General features: G+C 37.6%; 1 protein-coding gene across 1 annotated transcript in view; it reads right to left on the bottom strand.

Moving 5' to 3' along the window:
- LOC145996198 (cell adhesion molecule Dscam2-like) overlaps positions 1-20,267 on the bottom strand; it is a 501,892-nt gene that overhangs the window by 83,871 nt on the left and 397,754 nt on the right. Inside the window, exons 12-13 of the mRNA XM_083132598.1 lie at positions 16,799-17,083; positions 8,799-8,918 (exon numbers count right to left, since the gene is read on the bottom strand). Coding sequence (XP_082988724.1) covers positions 8,799-8,918; positions 16,799-17,083 — 405 coding nt within the window. The remainder of the gene's footprint in view (positions 1-8,798; positions 8,919-16,798; positions 17,084-20,267) is intronic.

The following is a 20,267-nucleotide window of genomic DNA, read 5'->3' as shown; positions in this document are numbered from 1 at the left end:
TAAGATTTTTCACATCCTAAGCCGCGACGTGATCGTCTTCGTTACAGGACAATGCAGAATCGACAGCCTTGTATTCAATTGTTTGTTTGTGTATCACGTGACTTCCTCTGCTTCTGACAGTCCCCCTTGGGCAAGGTTGGATTGATTTAAATCAGGAGAATTTAAATAATTTATAGAATAATGTGCTACATAAGGATTTTGTAGATATCAGAATCACTTTTGGTGAAAGTAACAGTTGGGCTGAAAAGTTTGTAGGCTAACATAGTAAAAAATATTTTTTTGACAAAATTCGATTTTATTATTCAATATAGTTGCCTTCGAGGGCGATACAACGATTATAGCGGTCATACAATTTTTCGATGCCATTTTTATAGTACGATTTCTCTTTAGCCTCAAAATAGGCCTCAGTTTCGGCGATTACCTCTTCATCAGTGCTAAATTTCTTTCCAGCGAGCATTCTTTTAAGGTCTGCAAACAGGAAAAAGTCACTGGGGGCCAGATCTGGAGAATATGGTGGATCGGGAAGCAATTCGTAGTCTAATTCATATAATTTTGCCATCGTTTTCATTGATTTGTGACACGGTGCATTGTCTTGATGAAACAGCACTTTTTTCTTCTTCAAATGGGGCCGTTTTTTCGTGATTCCATCATTTAAACGCTCCAACAACGCTATTTAATAATCGCTGTTGATGGTCTGGCCCTTTTTGAGGTAATCGATGAATATAATACCATGCGCATCCCAGAATACTTATGCCATAACCTTGCCAGCCGACTGTTGCGTCTTTCCACGCTTTGGATTCGGTTCATCACGTGCAGTCCACTCGGCTGACTGTCGATTGGACTCTGGAGTGTAGTTATGGAGCCATGTTTCATCCATTGTAATATATCGACGGAAAAATTCGTGTTTATTACGGTTGAATATCGCTAAACATTGCTCCGAATCATCAAAACGTTGTTGCTTTTGATCGATTGTGAGCACGCGGCACCCATTTTGCACACAGCTTTCGCATGTTCAAATATTCATGCACAATATGTCCAACACGTTCCTTTGATATTTTTAAAGTCTCAGCTATCTCGATCAACTTCACTTTACGATCATTTAAAATTATTTTGTGGACTTTTTTGATGTTTTCGTCGGTAACAGCCTCTTTGGGGCGTCCACTGCGTGCATCGTCTTCGATGCTCATTTCGCCTCGTTTAAATTTAGCAAACCACTTCTCAACGGTTGATTTTCCTGGTGCAGAGTCCGAATAATGTTTATCAAGCCAAGCCTTGGCTTCAACAGTATTTTTTTCGCCAAAGAGCAATGCTTTATTAACACACGAAATTCTTTTTTATCCATTTTTTCATAATAACAAAAGCTGCTTCACTCACAATTCTATATCTCACGAACTAATTATCCGACAGCTGTGAAATTTATACACGTATCTTTTGAAGGTTAGTACTAAGTAAAAATCACATGGATTTAATTCTAGTAACGCCATCTATGAGTCAGCCTACGAACTTTTCAGCCCAACTGTTACATTAATCTCGGAATCGCTTAATAGTGTTTATTAGGCTCTAACAAAGAGAAAGAAAGGAAACCAAATTGGTGTACTGATGGGGTGGAGCTCATACGAAAGGAAATGTAATATGTAAGCTGTATACACACTTAAATTCTCTTGATTTAAAATTCATAAATTTTTATAGGAATAATAGCAAACATTTTGTGTAGAAAAATATACGAAATACTAATCATGTTTAATCTTGCCTAACCTAACAACGGAAGCAATCCACGCTTACGTCAGAAGACGAAGGACGACACGCCTTGACCAAAAGGTATTTTAAAAGTGTGCGATAAGAGAGATCGTACCTTCTCACAGCCATTCCTGAGCAGCCAGAGAGTAAAGATGTAGATTGATCGGTGTATTGTTGTAGTATCACTAGATTATTTTTGACTTACTTGACTTAATTCCTTTTGCTACATCATAGGGCTTCAGTGAAACGCCTCCATTTGGCTCTGTGACGTGCCAACTCCTTGACCTCTCTCCATGTTTTTCCTTTCTCGGCTGCTTCTTCTTCTACTGTTCTCTTCCATGTCTTCTTCGGACGTCCTATTTTCCGGGCTCCTTGGGGGTTCCAGTCTAAGGCTGCTTTCTCTATTGCTCCAGCTGGTTTTCTTAACGTGTGTCCTAACCAACTCCATTTCCTTCTTTTTATTTGGGTTGCAATTGGCTGTTGTTTAGTTTCTCTCCATAATTCTTCATTTGATATTATTTCTGGCCATTTTATATTGAGGATACGCCTGAGACAGCGATTAATAAATGTTTGTATCCTTTTCGTGTTAGCTTGTGTGGTTTTCAATGTTTCACAAGCATACAGTAAAACTGACTTTACATTTGTATTGAAAATCCTTATTTTTGTCTTTCTAGAAACATTGCAGGTTTTCCAAATGGGATACAGTTGTATAAATGCCACATTGGCTTTCTTGATTCTATTTTGTATGTCTTCATCTGAACCTCCTTCTTTTGTTATGACACTTCCTAAGTATGTAAATGACTCTACTTGTTCAACCAGCTCATGACAAACATTCAATTTTTCTTTTCCTCTTGTATTGACTCTCATTTCTTTAGTCTTGTTCACATTAATAGTGAGTCCTGCTATCTTTGCTTCTTCCTGTAGTCTTTTTAGTTTCTCCTTCATGTCGCCAAGTCTTTGAGATAATAAGCAGATGTCATCCGCAAAATCTAGATCTTCTAGTCTATCTTTGAGTCCCCATTGTATTCCTCTTTTCCTGCAACCCATCGTTTTCTTCATAACTGCATCTAGTACTAGCAGAAATATTGTCGGAGATAGAATGCAGCCCTGTCTCACTCCATTTGTAACATCTATGTATTCTGTAAGCTGCCTTCATGTAGGATTTTGCACCTGAAACCTTCGTACATATCTTTCATTAGATTTAATATCTTCGTTGGAATGCCATATTCTGCTAGTGTCTGCCACATGACTCTTCTATTTAGTGAGTCAAAAGCCTTTTCAAAATCGATGAACGTAAGATATAAGGTGGCTTGCCATTCATTGTTTTGTTCCAGAATTATTCTTAGAGTATTTATTAAATCGACACAACTACGTTGTCTGCGGAAACCAACTTGTTCTTTCCTCAATCTTGATTCTACAACATCCTTCACTCTATTTAAGATTATTCTCGATAGTATCTTGCTTGGTATACTTAGCAAAGTAATTCCCCTCCAGTTTTTACAGTTAGTTGTATCTCCCTTTTTTGGTAGCTTTACTATTAAACCTTCTCTCCATTCTAATGGAACTTTTTCTTCATTCCATATTTTCTCTAACATAGGTTGTAAGAGATCAATGGAAGTTTCCACATTAGCTTTAATTAGTTCCGGATTTATGTTATCCATTCCAGGAGCCTTGCCATTCTTCATTTGCTTTATTGCTAGCCTAACTTCTGCTCTAGTTGGGGGCCCTAATTTAATTTTGGTATCTTTTCTATTTCCTTCTGTTCTTGTTCGATTACAGGTTTCTTCTTCTCTTTTCCCATCTCTATTCAATATGTCTGAAAAATATTCTCTCCATCTTTCCATTTGTTGTTCTTGGGTTAGCAATAGATTACCATTTCTATCTCTCACCGGTTTACTCTTCCTGAATGTTTTTCTGGATAATTTCTTAGTTATGTCATACAACTGTTTTAAGTCACCTCTCTTTTCTGCCTCTTCTGCATTTTGTGCTAAGTCCTCTACCCATTTCCTCTTATCTCTCCTCACACATTTCTTCACCTTATCACTAGATTATAAGAAATTCGAATTGTGAGTAGTTGATCAAACATTGCATTATAATAATTCACATATTGGTTATTCATTGATGACCATTGCGTATGCTTTACTTTATAATGGAAATTTATATGAGCAATGTTAATTATTTGACGGCGATAAAGTAATAAATAAGATTATTGTTATTTAAAACATGCTTATTCATCGAAACAACAAGGATCTCTGATCTAGTATATGCATGGGCTCTCTACTATATAGAGAAGTTATCTTTGTAGTAATATTTATTTCTAAACGTGGTTACAAAGTGAAGTAATTATCTACTCAGACCCAGTTTGGCGTGAGAAACAATCGTATGAGCAGGCTCGAATTTATGCCCAAACCCGGAGTTGACAACAACAAGGTGCTGACTGAAGGTAAAGCGATTCTGTGAGAGTGTACTGAAAGAAAAGGGGACACACACACACATTAACGTTTTCTACAAGATGTATCATACTATACAGAGTGTATGAGCTAAAAGTATCCAAATTTACACACCCACAATACACACACGCGCGCGCGCGGGCGTATATATCAGCTGCCGCTCAACGATATGCTTTTTCACGTCAATCAAATCTCGAACTTTTCTCTGCTACACACAGTTTTTAATGCTAGCCCCAATTATGCAAAAGATGCAAAAGAAAGCACACACTAAACCTTCCAGTATGGTCTCTACATCTACACTGAGGCAACAAGCGTTCTTATGCCGTCTTTGCGCATGCGTAACTACTGGTGACACGCCTGCAACAGTGACCTTGAAAATGTGACAACAAATCTTGGGGAGGCATTTCCAATTGACTGAGCTCGAGCTACGACGCCAGAGGTACCAGGTTCGAATCCTGGTCTGGGCATTCTCCGCGAGTGTCCCTTCATCAATTTCATCATATCATCACTCATGTTCATCGTCACGATTAGACAAAAGTGGCAGAAGACCGACGCTAAACAACAAGAATGAAAAAAATCCTTGTCCATAAGCAGGATTAAATTTTACTGAAGATATCAACGCTAGGCAAGCCCAGGTGTGTAGTGACTTGTTGGGTAAAATTGAGGGGGAGACAAGTTGGATTGTTAAACTTTATAGTTCAAGCAACTAACTGATCAAATGTTTCAAATGTAAAGCACTTCTAGCGATGAGGACTGAGTCCTAACAAACACCAAACATAAGATTTTGATTATTACCACCATAATTAACTCTTCTATTATCAGGAAGAGTTGTAGAAAGTAGTGCAGGAACAGAATGAACGGTATATCCTCCATTATCTGCAGGAATTACACTCTGTAGACTTATCAATTTCCTCCCTACATTTAACCGGAGTCTCCTCACTGGTGTTTGGAAGAGAAGCGTCATTTTTATGTGTCTCCAATCGCTGACCCTTTTATTACTAAATTCCACATGATACTGGTTCATAGTTTTGTAATATTTTCACTTCTGCAAAATGGACCTGGATTGAAGTGGCAAGGATATTCGACATTGAAAATACAGTATATAAAGTTAATCATAATGGTACATAAGTTAACATATATAATTTAAATACAGGTCTAGTTGAACTTACCTAGCATCCGGTTACTAGGCATTTTGAGACTGACATGACTTTATACTTACACAATAAAAACTTGAAAGCTTTTCTCGAGGAACAAATATACATAATGTTCCATAAACATTGACGCAAGTGGTGCCATCTAGACATCTTTTTGACATTTATACCAAATCTGCCACTTACGTATATCCTTGGTGTCATTTATTCAATTGCCCCGGACGAGGCAAACGAATATGTTCCCATTGCATCTGTGCTGCGTAAGCACTCTCGAAGCAATATAAGGACAAAGGACGGGCAAGATATGTTTCTCAAATAAGAAAACCAGCGGACACCAATAAATGTAACGGCAGCGAGACAGATGGGGAGGGAAGACATTTGGATTTCGATAAAAGTTCTTGGATATCTTCCAGCGGACTTTCGGCTTTTATTGCTGTAGTCTCTTACGTAGGAAGTTGGCAGGAAGCGGAGATTGTGGAATGAACCTGAAGGGGTTTGGAAGTAATTCGGTCTTATTGATTTATTCTTCTCGGAGAAGAAATAAAGGAAGCAAGGGGGAAAAGTTTTTATGCATTTCCGATTTCATGATTCGCGGGATTTTCTGTCCTGGACATTGGTGTTCTTCCGCACAGGTCATGGGAGGAATTAGTCTTCTCGAGGTGGATTCTGGGAAAGGTATAGTAGAGGCGTGTCCTCCCGTTTCGCCTTATTGCGTTTTCACCTCCCCCAACACAATTTCAAATGATTTATTTTGTAGAAAAATAAAGGACAAGGAAAAATGCCTATTTTTAAAGGCGTCAGTATCATATTGCACTATCTTATCTCGCTCCTGACGTTTTAGGAAAGATTGTCCAAAGAGGAATTAATTATAACATGTTGCCATGTTTTTTTAAAGGAAGTTAGATTAATATTTTATTTGGTTTTCGGCTTCTGTTGAAGTTTAATTGGTGTTTCAAGTCCACTTTATGCACAGATAGGCTAATCTGGACTGAACCTACCGTTTAAAGTTGGATCCAAACCACCGTGGAATGTGCCTTCACCGGGTGTCGAGCCCGGGACTCCTGGATTACACGCCGACGACGTTACCACTATGCCATCGGGGAGGGGCTCGGCTTCTGATGAAAATCAAAGTTCGTGCCCATAAGTGGGATGTAATAATGTGTTTGTGTGTTATCAGAAGAAAATTCTTTTCAGGGTTAAGATTAAGGGATAGAAAGGGGCGATGTAGAATGAAACGAATACATTACAAGAGAAGGAAGAGAGAGAGGAAAATATAGAGAGCGAAAGGAAGAAAAAATAAAAATAAGGGGAGAGAGAGAAAGAGAGAGAGAGAGAGAGAGAGAGAGAGATTGAGTGGATGTAAGAGAAATAAAGAAGTGAAACACACACAAAGACTGAGAGAGAGAGAGAGAGAGAGAGAGAGAGAGAGTGAGAGAGAGAAAGAGAGAGAGAGTGTGTGTGGTGTAGTAAAGAATAAAACAGATGAAGAAATTTTCAAAAATTGATTGAATAAGTCAATGGACTCCCCTTCACCCTCTCTCTCTCTGCGCCCATGTGTGTGGGTGTGTGACTTGTGTGCTTGTGCTGTGAGCAACAGAGCAATAACTCCACACAGTCGCTATGAATTTGAAATGAATCCAAGAATTCGAGGTTAGGTCGAGAGAGAAGAGGAACTCGCAAACCAAAGAGGCTAATTTCATCACCACCTTCCGTGATACTGATTCTCGTGATTCGTTCCTCGCAAGAAAAACTCGGGATTATAAATGCAGATGTCAGCACCTTCTTCCTCCCTGGGATGGCTCCTCCCAGCCTCCTTGTTAGGCGTCGACGTGAGCGTTATTAATTAACAGCAGCGCTTAATGATATAGCCAGGTTGTAATTTCATTACAGCTAATTATTGCCGGGTTCCTTAAAGGGGTGGAAAACGGCTTAAGTTCATTTTAGAACCGGAACTGGATGTGTTGGAATCGAGGCAATTACTGGCAAAATATGTGGTTAAAAAAAAAGTTCTTTGCACTCGCAATGAAAGCGTATGGGGGTGTGGATTTAGGGGCCCACACTTTATTGATCACGGCCGAATGTGGGGGGGGGGGGTGATGTGATCGGCACCACGCCTCTGGCCGCATTTACTCCACAGAGTTTCCTCCCGGTACCCACTTTATACGACGCAGAAGCGGCTTGAAGAGGTGGAAAAAGTACAGGTTCTCCCCCGCCGGGGATCGAACCCGGATCTCTCGCATGGTAGTCAGACGCCCTAACGACTGAGCTACCGCGGCTCAAAAGAAAGTATGCAAATGCAAATCTCATTCAAACTGGCCACCTAGTGCATTTTCAAAAGGGAAAGGTTGATGGATGTTATAACCTATTCTTTGGCGTAGCTTATCTAAAGAAAAGCGTTATATACATGAATTTATATCTATCTCGGGAATCTCTGGAGCAAGGCCGCACATAACGGTAGAAAAGGAGGGAAAGTGCGTGTGCGGAGCGAAGCAGTATACGCTGCTGCAAAGACAGGTATCTGCAGTCGTTTTTATCCCTTCCACGCAATCATGCTCCCTCGTATTTGTTCATTGGTTGAACCTTCTCGAGTCACTGCTTCAGCAGAGACTCTCGTTCGCTCGCTCGATTCCCGAAGCAACGTGTAGCTACTTATTTTTAAGTTGATCTGGTTTGTGTTTAAAATTTTTCTGTCACTTTTGTATAATCGCGACGATGAGGATGAGTGATGATATAATGAATTTGATGAAGGGGCACTTGCAAGAAAACCTATCCATACCCAAGCCAGGATTCGAACACGGGACCCCTGACGTCGGAGATCGGCTACTAGATACTTTTAAGAAAGTCATACATAACTTCCCTATTCTTACAAGACAGTGACGACAGAAAGAGTGGCAAGATGGAAGACAGTAGTGGTGTGGGTGGGCTGTTGGATGCCTGTCAAAGATATAGGTAAGCCACATCCCCCCAAAAAATGCATAATCATCATCATCTATACATTTTCATTATATTTTTTTTTCGCAAAAACATTTAATATACAACGTATAATCAATCTCATCGACGTATAATCATTTGAAAATTCGTAAACCTTGCACTTAAACAATTTATAAGACTTAAACATGTATATAAATTAACGGCAGAGAATCAAAACAAATAATTGATGAATAGATTTCTTTGGGACGCTGCAAAACTATGCGGTGAAAGGGGTTCAAAAAACCAGCTCTGTTTTTGAAATTCACATTATCGCTGTTTTTAATTGCTACATACTAAGTGTAAGCTGCCCGTGTCCATTTGCAAATGTGGCTGTGATCACGTGGCCACACTTAAGGTGTTGCAAGGTTTGTCATCTCGTACAGTTTCCAATGAAGACAAACCTTGCAACACAATAATACGTCACGACTCGCATCCAGCTTAAAATGAAATTGAGCCCATGAACATGGACACTACCGTACTTGATACTCACCTGTGGCCTTCTTCCACACTATTATTGGCGTTGGCACACCTTCTGCCTGACAGTGCAACATCGCGTGCTTATTCCTCGCTACACTCGTGTCCATTGGCTCAACAATGAAGTGGGGTGGAACTGCAATAATGGAGCAAACTTTGTAACAAACGCTTTCAGTCATCAGAACAGTAGAATTGGTCTTGCAGAGTGTAGACCATTATTATGAGTCTGGGAATATGTTAATATCTTTGTTGCGATCAGCACCTCGTACTTTATAAACAATTTGTTGAAGGAACTTCAAGAAGGATTTGCGTGACAATATGTTAATACTACAACCTGAATCTGTCCTAATTATTACATGTTGTTACATACCAAAACACAGAAGCTGCAATAAATATTAAACCTATATAATATACAATTTCGTGCTTTCCTGTCGACAAATGATCGTTCCATGAATTTCATTTTATTTTTGGAATTAAATGAGATGCCATCTATTTCTAGGTACAGGAGTAAACAGGAAATACATTCAGGGTGGCCCTTAAAAGGTAACCGAAACAATTAAGTAGTGTGTACTTCGGCTACCTTTTTTTTGGACCACTGTTCATTTGAAAGGAAATCTATTTTCTTTTCTGGAGGAAAATAAATGAACACGAGAGGAAAATATTAAAATAATGCAAAACAAACCTATATCTTTCCCGGTTATTTACTTTTCCACTTCTGGCGCTACGGATTATTGATTTTCAGTCATTGTAACTGCATATCAAAACGAACACGTATGTTGGTCAATTTAGAGTTTAGCAACACGTTTAGCCCTTTTTATAAATCAAATTTTGAAAGCCAAAAATAAAACTTTTCATTTCTGTCTTTGTGTGGAACGATTTAATGTGAGTGTCAAAAGAAGCCTTGGAATGACGCAAATTGTCCTGCCCAATGAAGTGTATGGTTCTGAAACAACCATAAAATATAGGCCTAGTTGAAATATTTTTCTGGGCATACACTATAAGTTTCCCATTCACGTTACTAATAAATGCACCGAGGACGTTGAGATTGATTGATTGGCTTAATTTATTTTACTTCGCTTTTCTGCTACTAATCGCGAAGATGAGGATGAGTCGTGATATGATGAAATTGATGCACAATCACCTATGCACCTAGCCCGCAGTGCTTACCACTCAGCCACGGAGGCCGGCTTTCTAAATTGTGAAACCTTTCTACAAACCACCTGGTCGATAATGAAATCTATTAATCTTGTTCTCTCTCTCACACACACACACATTTTTGATATTGCGATGATACAGTACATCAGGCCTCAAATAGAGATCACTCACGTTGTAGACATTCTTTGCTAATTTCTTATAATAAGTAAAAATTTACAAAATTCAGATTTTTTTAAAAGTAAAATTACACAGTGTCTCAAAGATTTGACGTCGTTGAGAATAGATGGCAATTAATGCGCACAGTAGGATATTTTGAACTAAAACTTGTGTTTCACCTGATATTTATTGATTGATTTGATGTTTTAAGTCCACTTTATGCACAATAAACATGATATGTAATTAAAGGGAAAAACATATATATGTGGAAAATGTTGTTAAAAATATTGATATTGAGATCACTGCCCATTGAATAGTAGACTTTAAGGGCGAAAAGAACTCTCACAAAAAGAAGCAAAACATATCCCAGCGTCACTTTATTACGCACAACACACCCTTCTGTTACTAATATCCTCCGCCCATTAACCCAAAAGAGCATTTATTACCCTGGACAATAAATTAAAATATTGGGAAATAAATGTTGTGTTTGTTCCTCTAATAACATGTATCACGTACCAATGACAAGAATCACGTACACAATAGGGAGAGTTTCGTTCCTGGCTCGGTGCCAACTTCTCTGTGTTCAGGTTCCAAACATTCTCGTAACCCATCCAACCGCTACATACACTCCTGTCCCTATATTGCCCTCACGGTGAGCTCGTTTGGAGACTGGCCTCTGAATTTCTGATATCGCTATCGAACATCAACCCAGCGGAGGTTATGCACCATGAATTGCTTTGGAAGGACAATGCAATTATCCGTTATGGTGGTAATATATGGTTTTCGAATAAACGGGTACAGGATAGTTATATAATAGTTATCTCTTGATAACTCTGTACTGATACGTTAATCTAGAACGTGGAGACCGTGCATAGAATCCATGTGTTTTCGTTGATAAGGGGGTGAGGGGTTGGTCAGTTCCCATGCTGAGGAATGAAATATGACGTCGACACAAGTGAAATGATGAAATGTGGAAAAGAACAAATCACATCACGGCTCAGAACGTATGCGCACCACATTAAATTAATATTTAGTAAACATTTTCTTCTTTACTCCGCTCCCAATGCAAATATGTATGTAAGTCTCCCCAGATCGATATACTTTTTTACTGCAAAAACAGTAATTATGGTTGATTTGTTAATTGAGATAACCCCATTAAGCCTTGTTTCCATGATTACCAAAATCTCAATATGCTGACCAAGGCAGAAATTTATTTTATTTTAAAACATGAACTAAACTTTACGTTTCAACCTTCTAGCAAGGTCTTCAGACTCTGTACCAAATACAAATGAAATAAGGTACAAAACAGGAAGATATATATATAGAGCATTCCCTGACATTCACTACGAGATTCGGCGGCAAGCGGCCCGGCATCAGCGCTTGTCCTTCCCGGTGAAAGGGATCCGCGACAGTCGCACGCTACAGTCTGTTTTTTCGCTCTCCCTGCCTTCGCTCTCTTTCCCTTTCTGTTGACGTTGCAGACTGACGCCTGTATAATCCTCCCTCGGAAGTTGTGTTGTGTCGTGTCCATGTGTTGAAGATTGTTGCTTAATATGGCACCACAAAAGTTTACATTACAACAAACAATTTATCTTGTCGGGTGTTACTTCGGAAAAAGGAATTGTGGAGAAGTGCGACTACGTTTTGCAACGAAATTTCCTGGTGTTCCCGTTCCACATAGGGCCACTATATTAAACCTCGCAAAAAAGGTTTAGAGTAACAGGGTCAGTTCTGATTAAAAGTGCAAAAAATAATGGGGAAATCTAAAAAATAAAGTATACAAAGATAATCCGCACACCATCCGTGAGTTAAAAGAGAGTATTGTACGAGAAATCGGGAGAATTACAGTAGACGAACTTGCGCATGTAAATGCCAATTTCCTTCGGAGATGCCAGGAATGTGTTGCAGCAGAGGGACATCATTTTCAACACCTTATGTAGTCAAGGTTAGTACACAATATGAAAACTGTAATTTTAATAGCCAACTCTACCGACTGTCGCGGACCCCGTTCGCCGGGAAAGACAAGCGCTCATGCTGGGCCGCTTGCCGCCGAGTCTCGTAGCGAATGTCAGGGAATGCTCTGTATATACAAAAAAAAAGGAAATGTTTATCTAAATCACCTGTCAGGTGAAACAACAGTTGACAGGAGAAGGTCACCTGCTGGAACACCTGGAAAGGAATGTTCTAGATAAACAACTTTCTAATAATCTTGTGTCTGGAGGGGAGTGATTTTTGTGTGTGTGTGTGTATATATATATATATATATATATATATATATATTCCTCTTTTGTACATTATTTCATTTGTATTTGGTACAGAGTCTGAAGAAGACCTTGCTAGAAGGTTGAAACGTAACGTTTAGTTTATGTTTTACAATAAAATAAATTTCTGTCTTGGTCGGCATATTGAGTTTTTGGTTAATTGAGATTCATTATTGGGCGAAAAATGGTCACTATTTGAAATACAAGTTCGCGTTTTCATGAAATGATTATGAAAGTATGAACTGTAGAATCTTTAGGAGAAGAAATTATTGTTTCAATAAATAATGTCAATTTTAAAAATAAACATCGTTGAAAGGCTAGATCATTGTATTATAAGTTCCATGTACACTCACCTCAATTAGTACTCTGGCAGTGTGTTTCTGTATACGCCATATTTGCAGAAGATACAATTCAACTTAGAAGTATATCAATTTACGGTGTATAAAACAGACCTTACTATTAACTTCATTGACCCTGTACCATAACAATTGCACTGAGCATTGGAAATTTTACCTAATAGATCAAAGGGACATAAAATGCGAAATTCGCACTTCGAATTTGTTTTATCTTAATAATTGAAGAAATTAATTATAATTTGACCATAGAAAACAAGGACTATTTGAAACTACATATATGACGCGTACACTGCGCATAAAAGTATTCTACTGACTATACCAATACGTATTATACAGTAAAACTTCTCCTAACGGACACCTCTAAATTACGAACATTTTTAAATTCCCCCGCAGAAATACATGGGGTTTAATGGCAATATTACTTCTCAATAACGGACGCGGACACTGAAAACTACCTCCCCAACGCAAATAAAACTTCTTAATAACGGACAGCCTGAAAGAAAATGGCCAACATTTCGAACTAGCGCGCATTGTTTCATGTTACACCGAACGTATTTCTTTTTAAAAGTGCAGACAGTAGACAGTATTCTTCGTCGTTATCTTGAGAAGTGTGTGTCACTTCTGCTACGATGTCGCAGAAACTCAAACGACTGACTTTAAAGGAAAAAGTTGAAGTCAAGAACGTCTACAAGAAACAGAAACTTGGTGCTCGAAACATGGCTGTGCGGTTTGCTGTTGGAAAAAACAGATCAGTGAATTTTGTAATGAATGTAGGGGTACTTTAGTAAATTTAAATTCACCGAATGTAGTACAGTAATTTGTTCTTTGAATGTAGGAAAAAAAATACATCATGTTCGTAAAGTACGTACTGTAATATGCTTATCCTATTGTGTAACATCCTACACTTTTTTTCTGAATAGTGGACACTTCTTAATAACGGACATTTATTTTTCCCCCAGGCCTGTCCGTTATTGAGAAGTTTTACTGTAACACAAACTTTGAAAACAGGGTTCTTGTTGCTACAGTTAAGAGAAGAAGAGTTTTGTTTTAGAGTAGGGCGCATATTAGATACAATTGATAATATTTTGCTGGAATAACTTGCTAGTGAAAATTAGAGTTGAGCAAAGGAAAATGATACCATTTGTGTTCATCAAGCAGAGTCTATTCTCGCCCCGAGTGTAGAAATCACTTGGCTACAACTCTGCTAACAGGTTTTACAATCTGATTGCTAATATTTTCTGTTTATTTTTATTTCCGTCTTTCGGGACATGTCCCACTTGTGAGTTTTTATAATAGAAAATTTGCAAGTTTGAAATGTGATGTTCATATTAAGCACACGATGACATTTTCCCCACCAAGCTCTGTTGAAAGCAATTTAGGGTCACCTTGCGTTGGGTTTGTATAAAAGTTTTAAAGAACGACACTGATCTAAATTCCTGACAATTCCTTCTAGAGAATTGTGGGAAATCTTTAATCAGATTACACTCGCTACTTCTTAGATAATTGATAATTGCACTGAAAGTAGGTGTTAGGGCACATCGAAGCGTTTTCAGACATCTTAACAACACCAATTCAAATTGCTCAAAACATTCCATGGATGTTCTAACAGGATTTCTATAAACAAATGTAATATTTCTGAACCATAAAGTTAAAAATAATTCGTTGACACAACTTTTAACTAATTTAAACATAATTTAACAATAGTACTCAATAAACTAATATATTGTTAAACAGGTTCATGTACAATAACAAAATCAGAGTATTCAAAAACGGATTAAAGCAAAACTACGACTATATATATACTAAATAAATACGAGAACATAGATATGCAATATGCTTTTAAAAATGTAATTCAAAACTAACGTCATGTACGAAAAAACAGGTCACACATTGCTAAATACAATGCATTAATATACATATAACATTACACTGCAAAAAACTACAGGTTGTTACTGGTTTCCGAATATAATATACAGGACGAGAATACGGGGTCACAAAATAACACCTGAAATCTACTTGCCAAGACCTTATACGGGAGTCAAACGCTATTTCACAGTAACTTTACAAACGATCACATAAATATACAGTATATGACACAACTGGATAAACTCGTATGCAAAAACACTTGTATTCAGCTGCTACTTAAAGTATATTAAAATCAGGTCATTAATTAATCACTTAGGAAAAGCAGAATAACACGCTCACGAAGGTAGTCTGAGAATTAGAACAAACATGCAAACAAAGTAAGGAAAGTATACAGAACAACGACAACAACACAACGATAACAAACAACAAAACTAGTGCACTAATGTTACCTTCTCAAACAAACCTCAAGTCTCCAATCACCAACGGGGTAGGAGATTAGATTGCCAAGTGCCAAAGCAACATAAGAGGGTTAACATAAAATACTGAATCATTAGAACATTTTCGAGTTTTCCTTCATTCATTGTCGAATATTATCTTCCAAAAGATGCCTCAAGTAATAAACTACGGGATAGTTACTACGAGATATTGTATTTAAAAACGTTATATATAATAAAGTGTTCAGGAAGCTATCCATACCTAATGCATAAATTATGCAGAGGGAATGTAGCCTCCTGATATAGTATTCACAACTGTCTCTAAATTTTACATAACTAAATAACATTACTATTATAGGCAGTATAGGGTCGTAATACCAAAATGAAGCATTTTGAAAATATCAAATTTCAAAATTTTGTTCATATTAATATAAAATAAATACAAAATAAACATTCTTAATTGGCCATCCTTAATGAAATTAATAACGAAAGTAGAAAGTTTTAGTTGCATTTTTTTTACATTCACTTTGCTGAAAAAAAAATGTGGCCAAATGCATCGTATATAGAAGAGACTAGAAGAGAGATTTAACTAGAATGTTGCCAACAAATGTTAAGAAAGTTACGGTTAACTTACATAACATGTGTATGCATATGAAGTATATTAATGAGGATTATATTATTCGCAGCCTACGAGTAAGTGTTCTGAAATAATTTGGAAATGTTATTCGTTTTCCTTAATTAAATATTATCTGGTTTAAAATGCTCACTCATCAGCTCTTACTTCTAGTATGTTTCAGATTTAAACGAAATTCGTTACAACGGAAGATCATAATGAAAGAAATAATCCAACACAGAATTGGATTGGAGGTACAATACATTTGATCTTACGAGATTTGAATTCCAAGTATTTCCTATGGAGTGACGCACACGGAAAGAAATTTAAAAACTTGGCATACTTTGACAAAAGACAAGCAGAGATGGATTTAATAATCTTCGGCGCTATCTTGAATTCAACCGTCTAGGGGCTAGCTACTTCGGCATCTATCCTTCCAGACGCAAGTGTTGCATCCTAATATTATTCTTATCTTAATTCTGAATTCGAAACTTTTAAGCAGAAGGAATTAAGTAACTACAAATTTCTTTACTAACAGTACAAGATGAAAACTCGAAAACTTCCAAATACTAATTACATAATGAAATGCATTTTCGACAAAAAGGGTAAAGGTTGTCAATAATAAAGGTATCAAAAAGATAGAAAAGATCAAGAAAGAAGCAAAGGCAGAGAATTTTACCTTGTACCTGTAGTTTGGCTGTGTACCTCACCTCAGCCGCTGGGTTGGAGGCTATACAAGTGTACTCGCCCGAATGTGAGGATGCTAATCTAGCAATATTCAGAAGGCTAGAGTAAGGATCTATATCAGATATTTCCACTCCCGGATTGACTTCGATCTTTCTGCCATCTTTGAGCCACGTAATACTTATGGGCAGGTCTCCTTGGCTCACACCGCAAATGGTGCGAGTTCGCATCTTTTCGGAAAGGCCTTCTTGGAAGGTAAAGGGCTCAATTTTAGGAGGAACTGGAAAAGCGAAGAACAAATGTCAGAAGAGAAAAAAAAGAGAGCCTCTGGAAGGGGGTTGAAACGGACGGGAGGAACAACTTACGGGCCAACAGAAAAAAAGATCTGGAAAACAAGGAGAAGAGAAAAGCAGATACATTAACAAGCTTTCAAAGAGAGAGAGAGAGAGATTCTGTTTATTTGTTCTGAGCAGACGAAACAAAGACATTACCATTGACCAATAGCTGCTGGGTGTGGGTAACAGTGGCGGCTGCATTTTTGGCAACGCAAGAATAGTTCCCGTTATGTTCCGGAGTTAAACTCTCTATCAAGAGGACTTTGTTGTAGGGGTTCATTTGGGTGACCGACATCCCCGGGGCCGAGACCAAAGGGTGGCCATCTTTGTACCAGCTGATGGACAATGGAGTGTTCCCTTTGGTCACTGTGCATATAATCGTTGTTCGTTCACCCAGATGAAGATCTTTGTCAACATGGAAGGGGCTTAGTTTTGGTGGTACTGAAACAGACAGAAATATATGAGTCACATCAGCTTATGATAACACAATTCCTAGAACTTTTGGGTCCTCTCTTCCCTCCTGCCATCAACCTTACTGTGAAATCTCTACAATGCAATTAGGAATTTAAACATTACAATAGCAGCAACATTGAAACAAAGATGCATGTATTAAATTATCATAAATTCTCCTACTGTTATTCTTAGTTTATTTCAAAGTACATCTTACAATGTGAAAAGCCTTTTCGGAAAAGAACTAACTAAACACTATACAGTAAACGTCTACAGTTTAATGCTTTCTTAATATACTTTACCAAAGTTTAAGAACGTGATGGACGTACAGCTTGTGCAAAATAGTAATGGTAGTCTAGTAACTTAAAATGAACTTGAACTACAGATTTTCTCAAAACAGTTTCTCTGTAGCAAGTAGTATCCTTGGATAGTAGACAATACTGTACACTTTCAGTGTACCGTTAGTCATCTGTCTGAAGGATGCAAAGTGCAGGGTGGGCCCAAAATGAGTGTAAGGTTTGACTTGTAAATAACTGAATGCTTAACGTATTGGGATTTGTTTGATTAGGTATGAAAGATGACATCTTTCAAATATACCGCATTGCAAACATGGGGGTGCGGAAGGAGGCACGACCCCCCTGGAAAAGGATGTTACCATAAACTTATATTAATATTACACGCAGATATATTTTCATTTCATTCATAGTAATTTATTTTAATTACAGGAAAGATGTTGCAGGAACGTGATAGCTTCAATGTGATTGTTTTTTGAGGGAGCAGCACTATTATGGGGGGGGGGATGTCTCGTTTTCTCCCCCAGAAAAAAAATACAATGCTTGACCCTCGCTGGAAAGAATCCTGCGGATGTCTGACTGGCTCTGTCGATTGCATTCTTCACAGCAGAGTTTAAGGGTTGAGGTTGCAAAGAACATTCAGCTCCAGATTAGTTCCGAAGGATCGGGTGTACGTGAACAAACTGTGCACACTTGGGCAACTCTGAGAACATCCGTGCAGAAATTCAAGAGCTACAGCCACAAACATTAACTGATGTTAAACAACAATACAATCAAAGGATCCCGTCCTTGTGAGGCGGTTTATATGTAAGATGTCATCTTACATATCTTGTCAAAGAAAATCCATACGTTAAGCATTCATTGTATGTAATATCGTGCAAATGTTTCATTAATAATAAAATTATTTACCTTTCAAGTTATACAATGATTTTTGGCCCACCATGAATTACTGTGACAATTTTGCGTCGACAAATTAACATGATTTGTATAATATTTCTTCACTATGATACTGACATTCCTTCCGCCTTTATTGTAAAAAAATCAACAAATAAGAGTTAATTAAAGTTTAATAGTGAATGTTTAGATGCTCGAAGGTAAATACTTCGATCTAAGTTCACTCTAATTTCTAATGAAATAATATGGTTTTAGAGAAACACAGTGACAATTTACTCTAAACTTTAAAAAATAAGTATGTCAGGAAACAACACAAATTCACATCTAGCTTGTGGCTTATTAAAAAATGTAAATCTAATATGAGAAATAGAAACAAAACTGTACATAAGCATATTACTATAAAATTGAAATATACCTGCATGTATAAATGTAAAAAATCCGGGAACTTTCCTAACGTTGGAAGCGGCCCCGGCGCCCACCCAGCGTCGAATAACATGGGTACCTGGGTTGAAACCCTGGGGGGTAAAGTCGGTCAGGGGCGTGGTGCTGATCACATCACCTCCACTCACGACCGGATCAAGAAAGTGTGGGGCGTTACCCCCACACCCCTTATACGCCTTCATGGCGTGGTGCTAAGCACAGGGGAACACTTTACCTTTACCTTTTATGTATAAATGTATGTAAATTGCTAAACACATTTATTAATAGGAACAAATATTTTTTATTGTAGCCACAATATGAAATCAATGACGTTTACAGAGGACCCTGTATTGTTCTCTCATTTCCCAATAAATTAAGGTGAAATTGGGCATTTAAGCATATTCAGGGAATAGGAAACACAGGAAATGGAAGACGTATACCATTTGGGAAGAGATACGTACATATAAAAGTATGTATGTAGAGCAAAATGTTCGATTATGTACTCTGCCTGCTGTTTAAAATACAGTACCAACTCTTGAGGTCTACCTTTAGGATGACGATCATGGTGTCGGAGCGAATACATAGATAACTAACAAACTACGTTAATTGTTACGGGCACGATCGCAATAATTAGAAGCGAGATAACAAATGAATGACTACGCATTCCAAACTTACTTTACCTATTGGCCCATTCCTAGAAAAGTGGTCCTACTCTATGTAATTAACAAAATGAATTAATATGCAAATTGTTATTGTTTTAAATTGAATTAAGGTATAGATGTTTGTGAATGCACATAATTTGCGCATTTTACCAATAAAAGTGACCAGCATCTACAGCCTATGTGCTTCACAAACAAATGAAGTCAAACTTAGCCATATTTTTAAAGTGTCACCCACGTAACGCACTTTCGTTAATGCATTTCATGCATTCAGCCTATGCCATCACACTCAATTTTTCTTCATTTGTTAGCAGATACCATAAAGTACTTCATAATTCTATGAAATCAGTTTATTATGAATATTTCAATCCAATTTTATGTATAGAACGTTAAATTTTGTGTGTAAAATGTCACACACGTAACGCTCGAATGCCCCTATTGCATAAATATTAATTTTGTTACTTTCAAATTAGAAAGGTACACAAATAAATGTAAAATGATATTAAGCTCAAATTTTTAATTCCCTATTGCTTTAAATCCCATGACGATTTTGTTCCATCAGTGAATTACATGCGTTATATCGTACAGTGCATGCGTAAATACAATTAACGAAGTATTTTTTGAAATTGTATCCACAAACTATATCCGCACCGCCTGCCAGTATTGAACTTTGATTTCCAAAGCGAGGTCAGTGTTGACACGATTGAATATCAATATCGATTATGTGCCCTGCCTTATTTGCTGGTTCGGGAGCCAAAGGGGTCATTCAGCGTGCATTAATTAAATGGTCTTTGACCTGAATTTGGTAGGAATATCCTCTCTCATGCATCAGTACACTGTCCGAGTCATTGCACTAAATTTTTGAAATGCAATAAAATTCACGGACTGGTTATATAATGTTTTATAGGT

The sequence above is a fragment of the Lepisma saccharinum genome, chromosome 1 (genome assembly GCF_977018435.1).
Source record: "Lepisma saccharinum chromosome 1, izLepSacc3.1, whole genome shotgun sequence".
Classification (NCBI taxonomy): domain Eukaryota; kingdom Metazoa; phylum Arthropoda; class Insecta; order Zygentoma; family Lepismatidae; genus Lepisma; species Lepisma saccharinum.
This window is presented reverse-complemented; position numbering and strand designations above follow the sequence as displayed.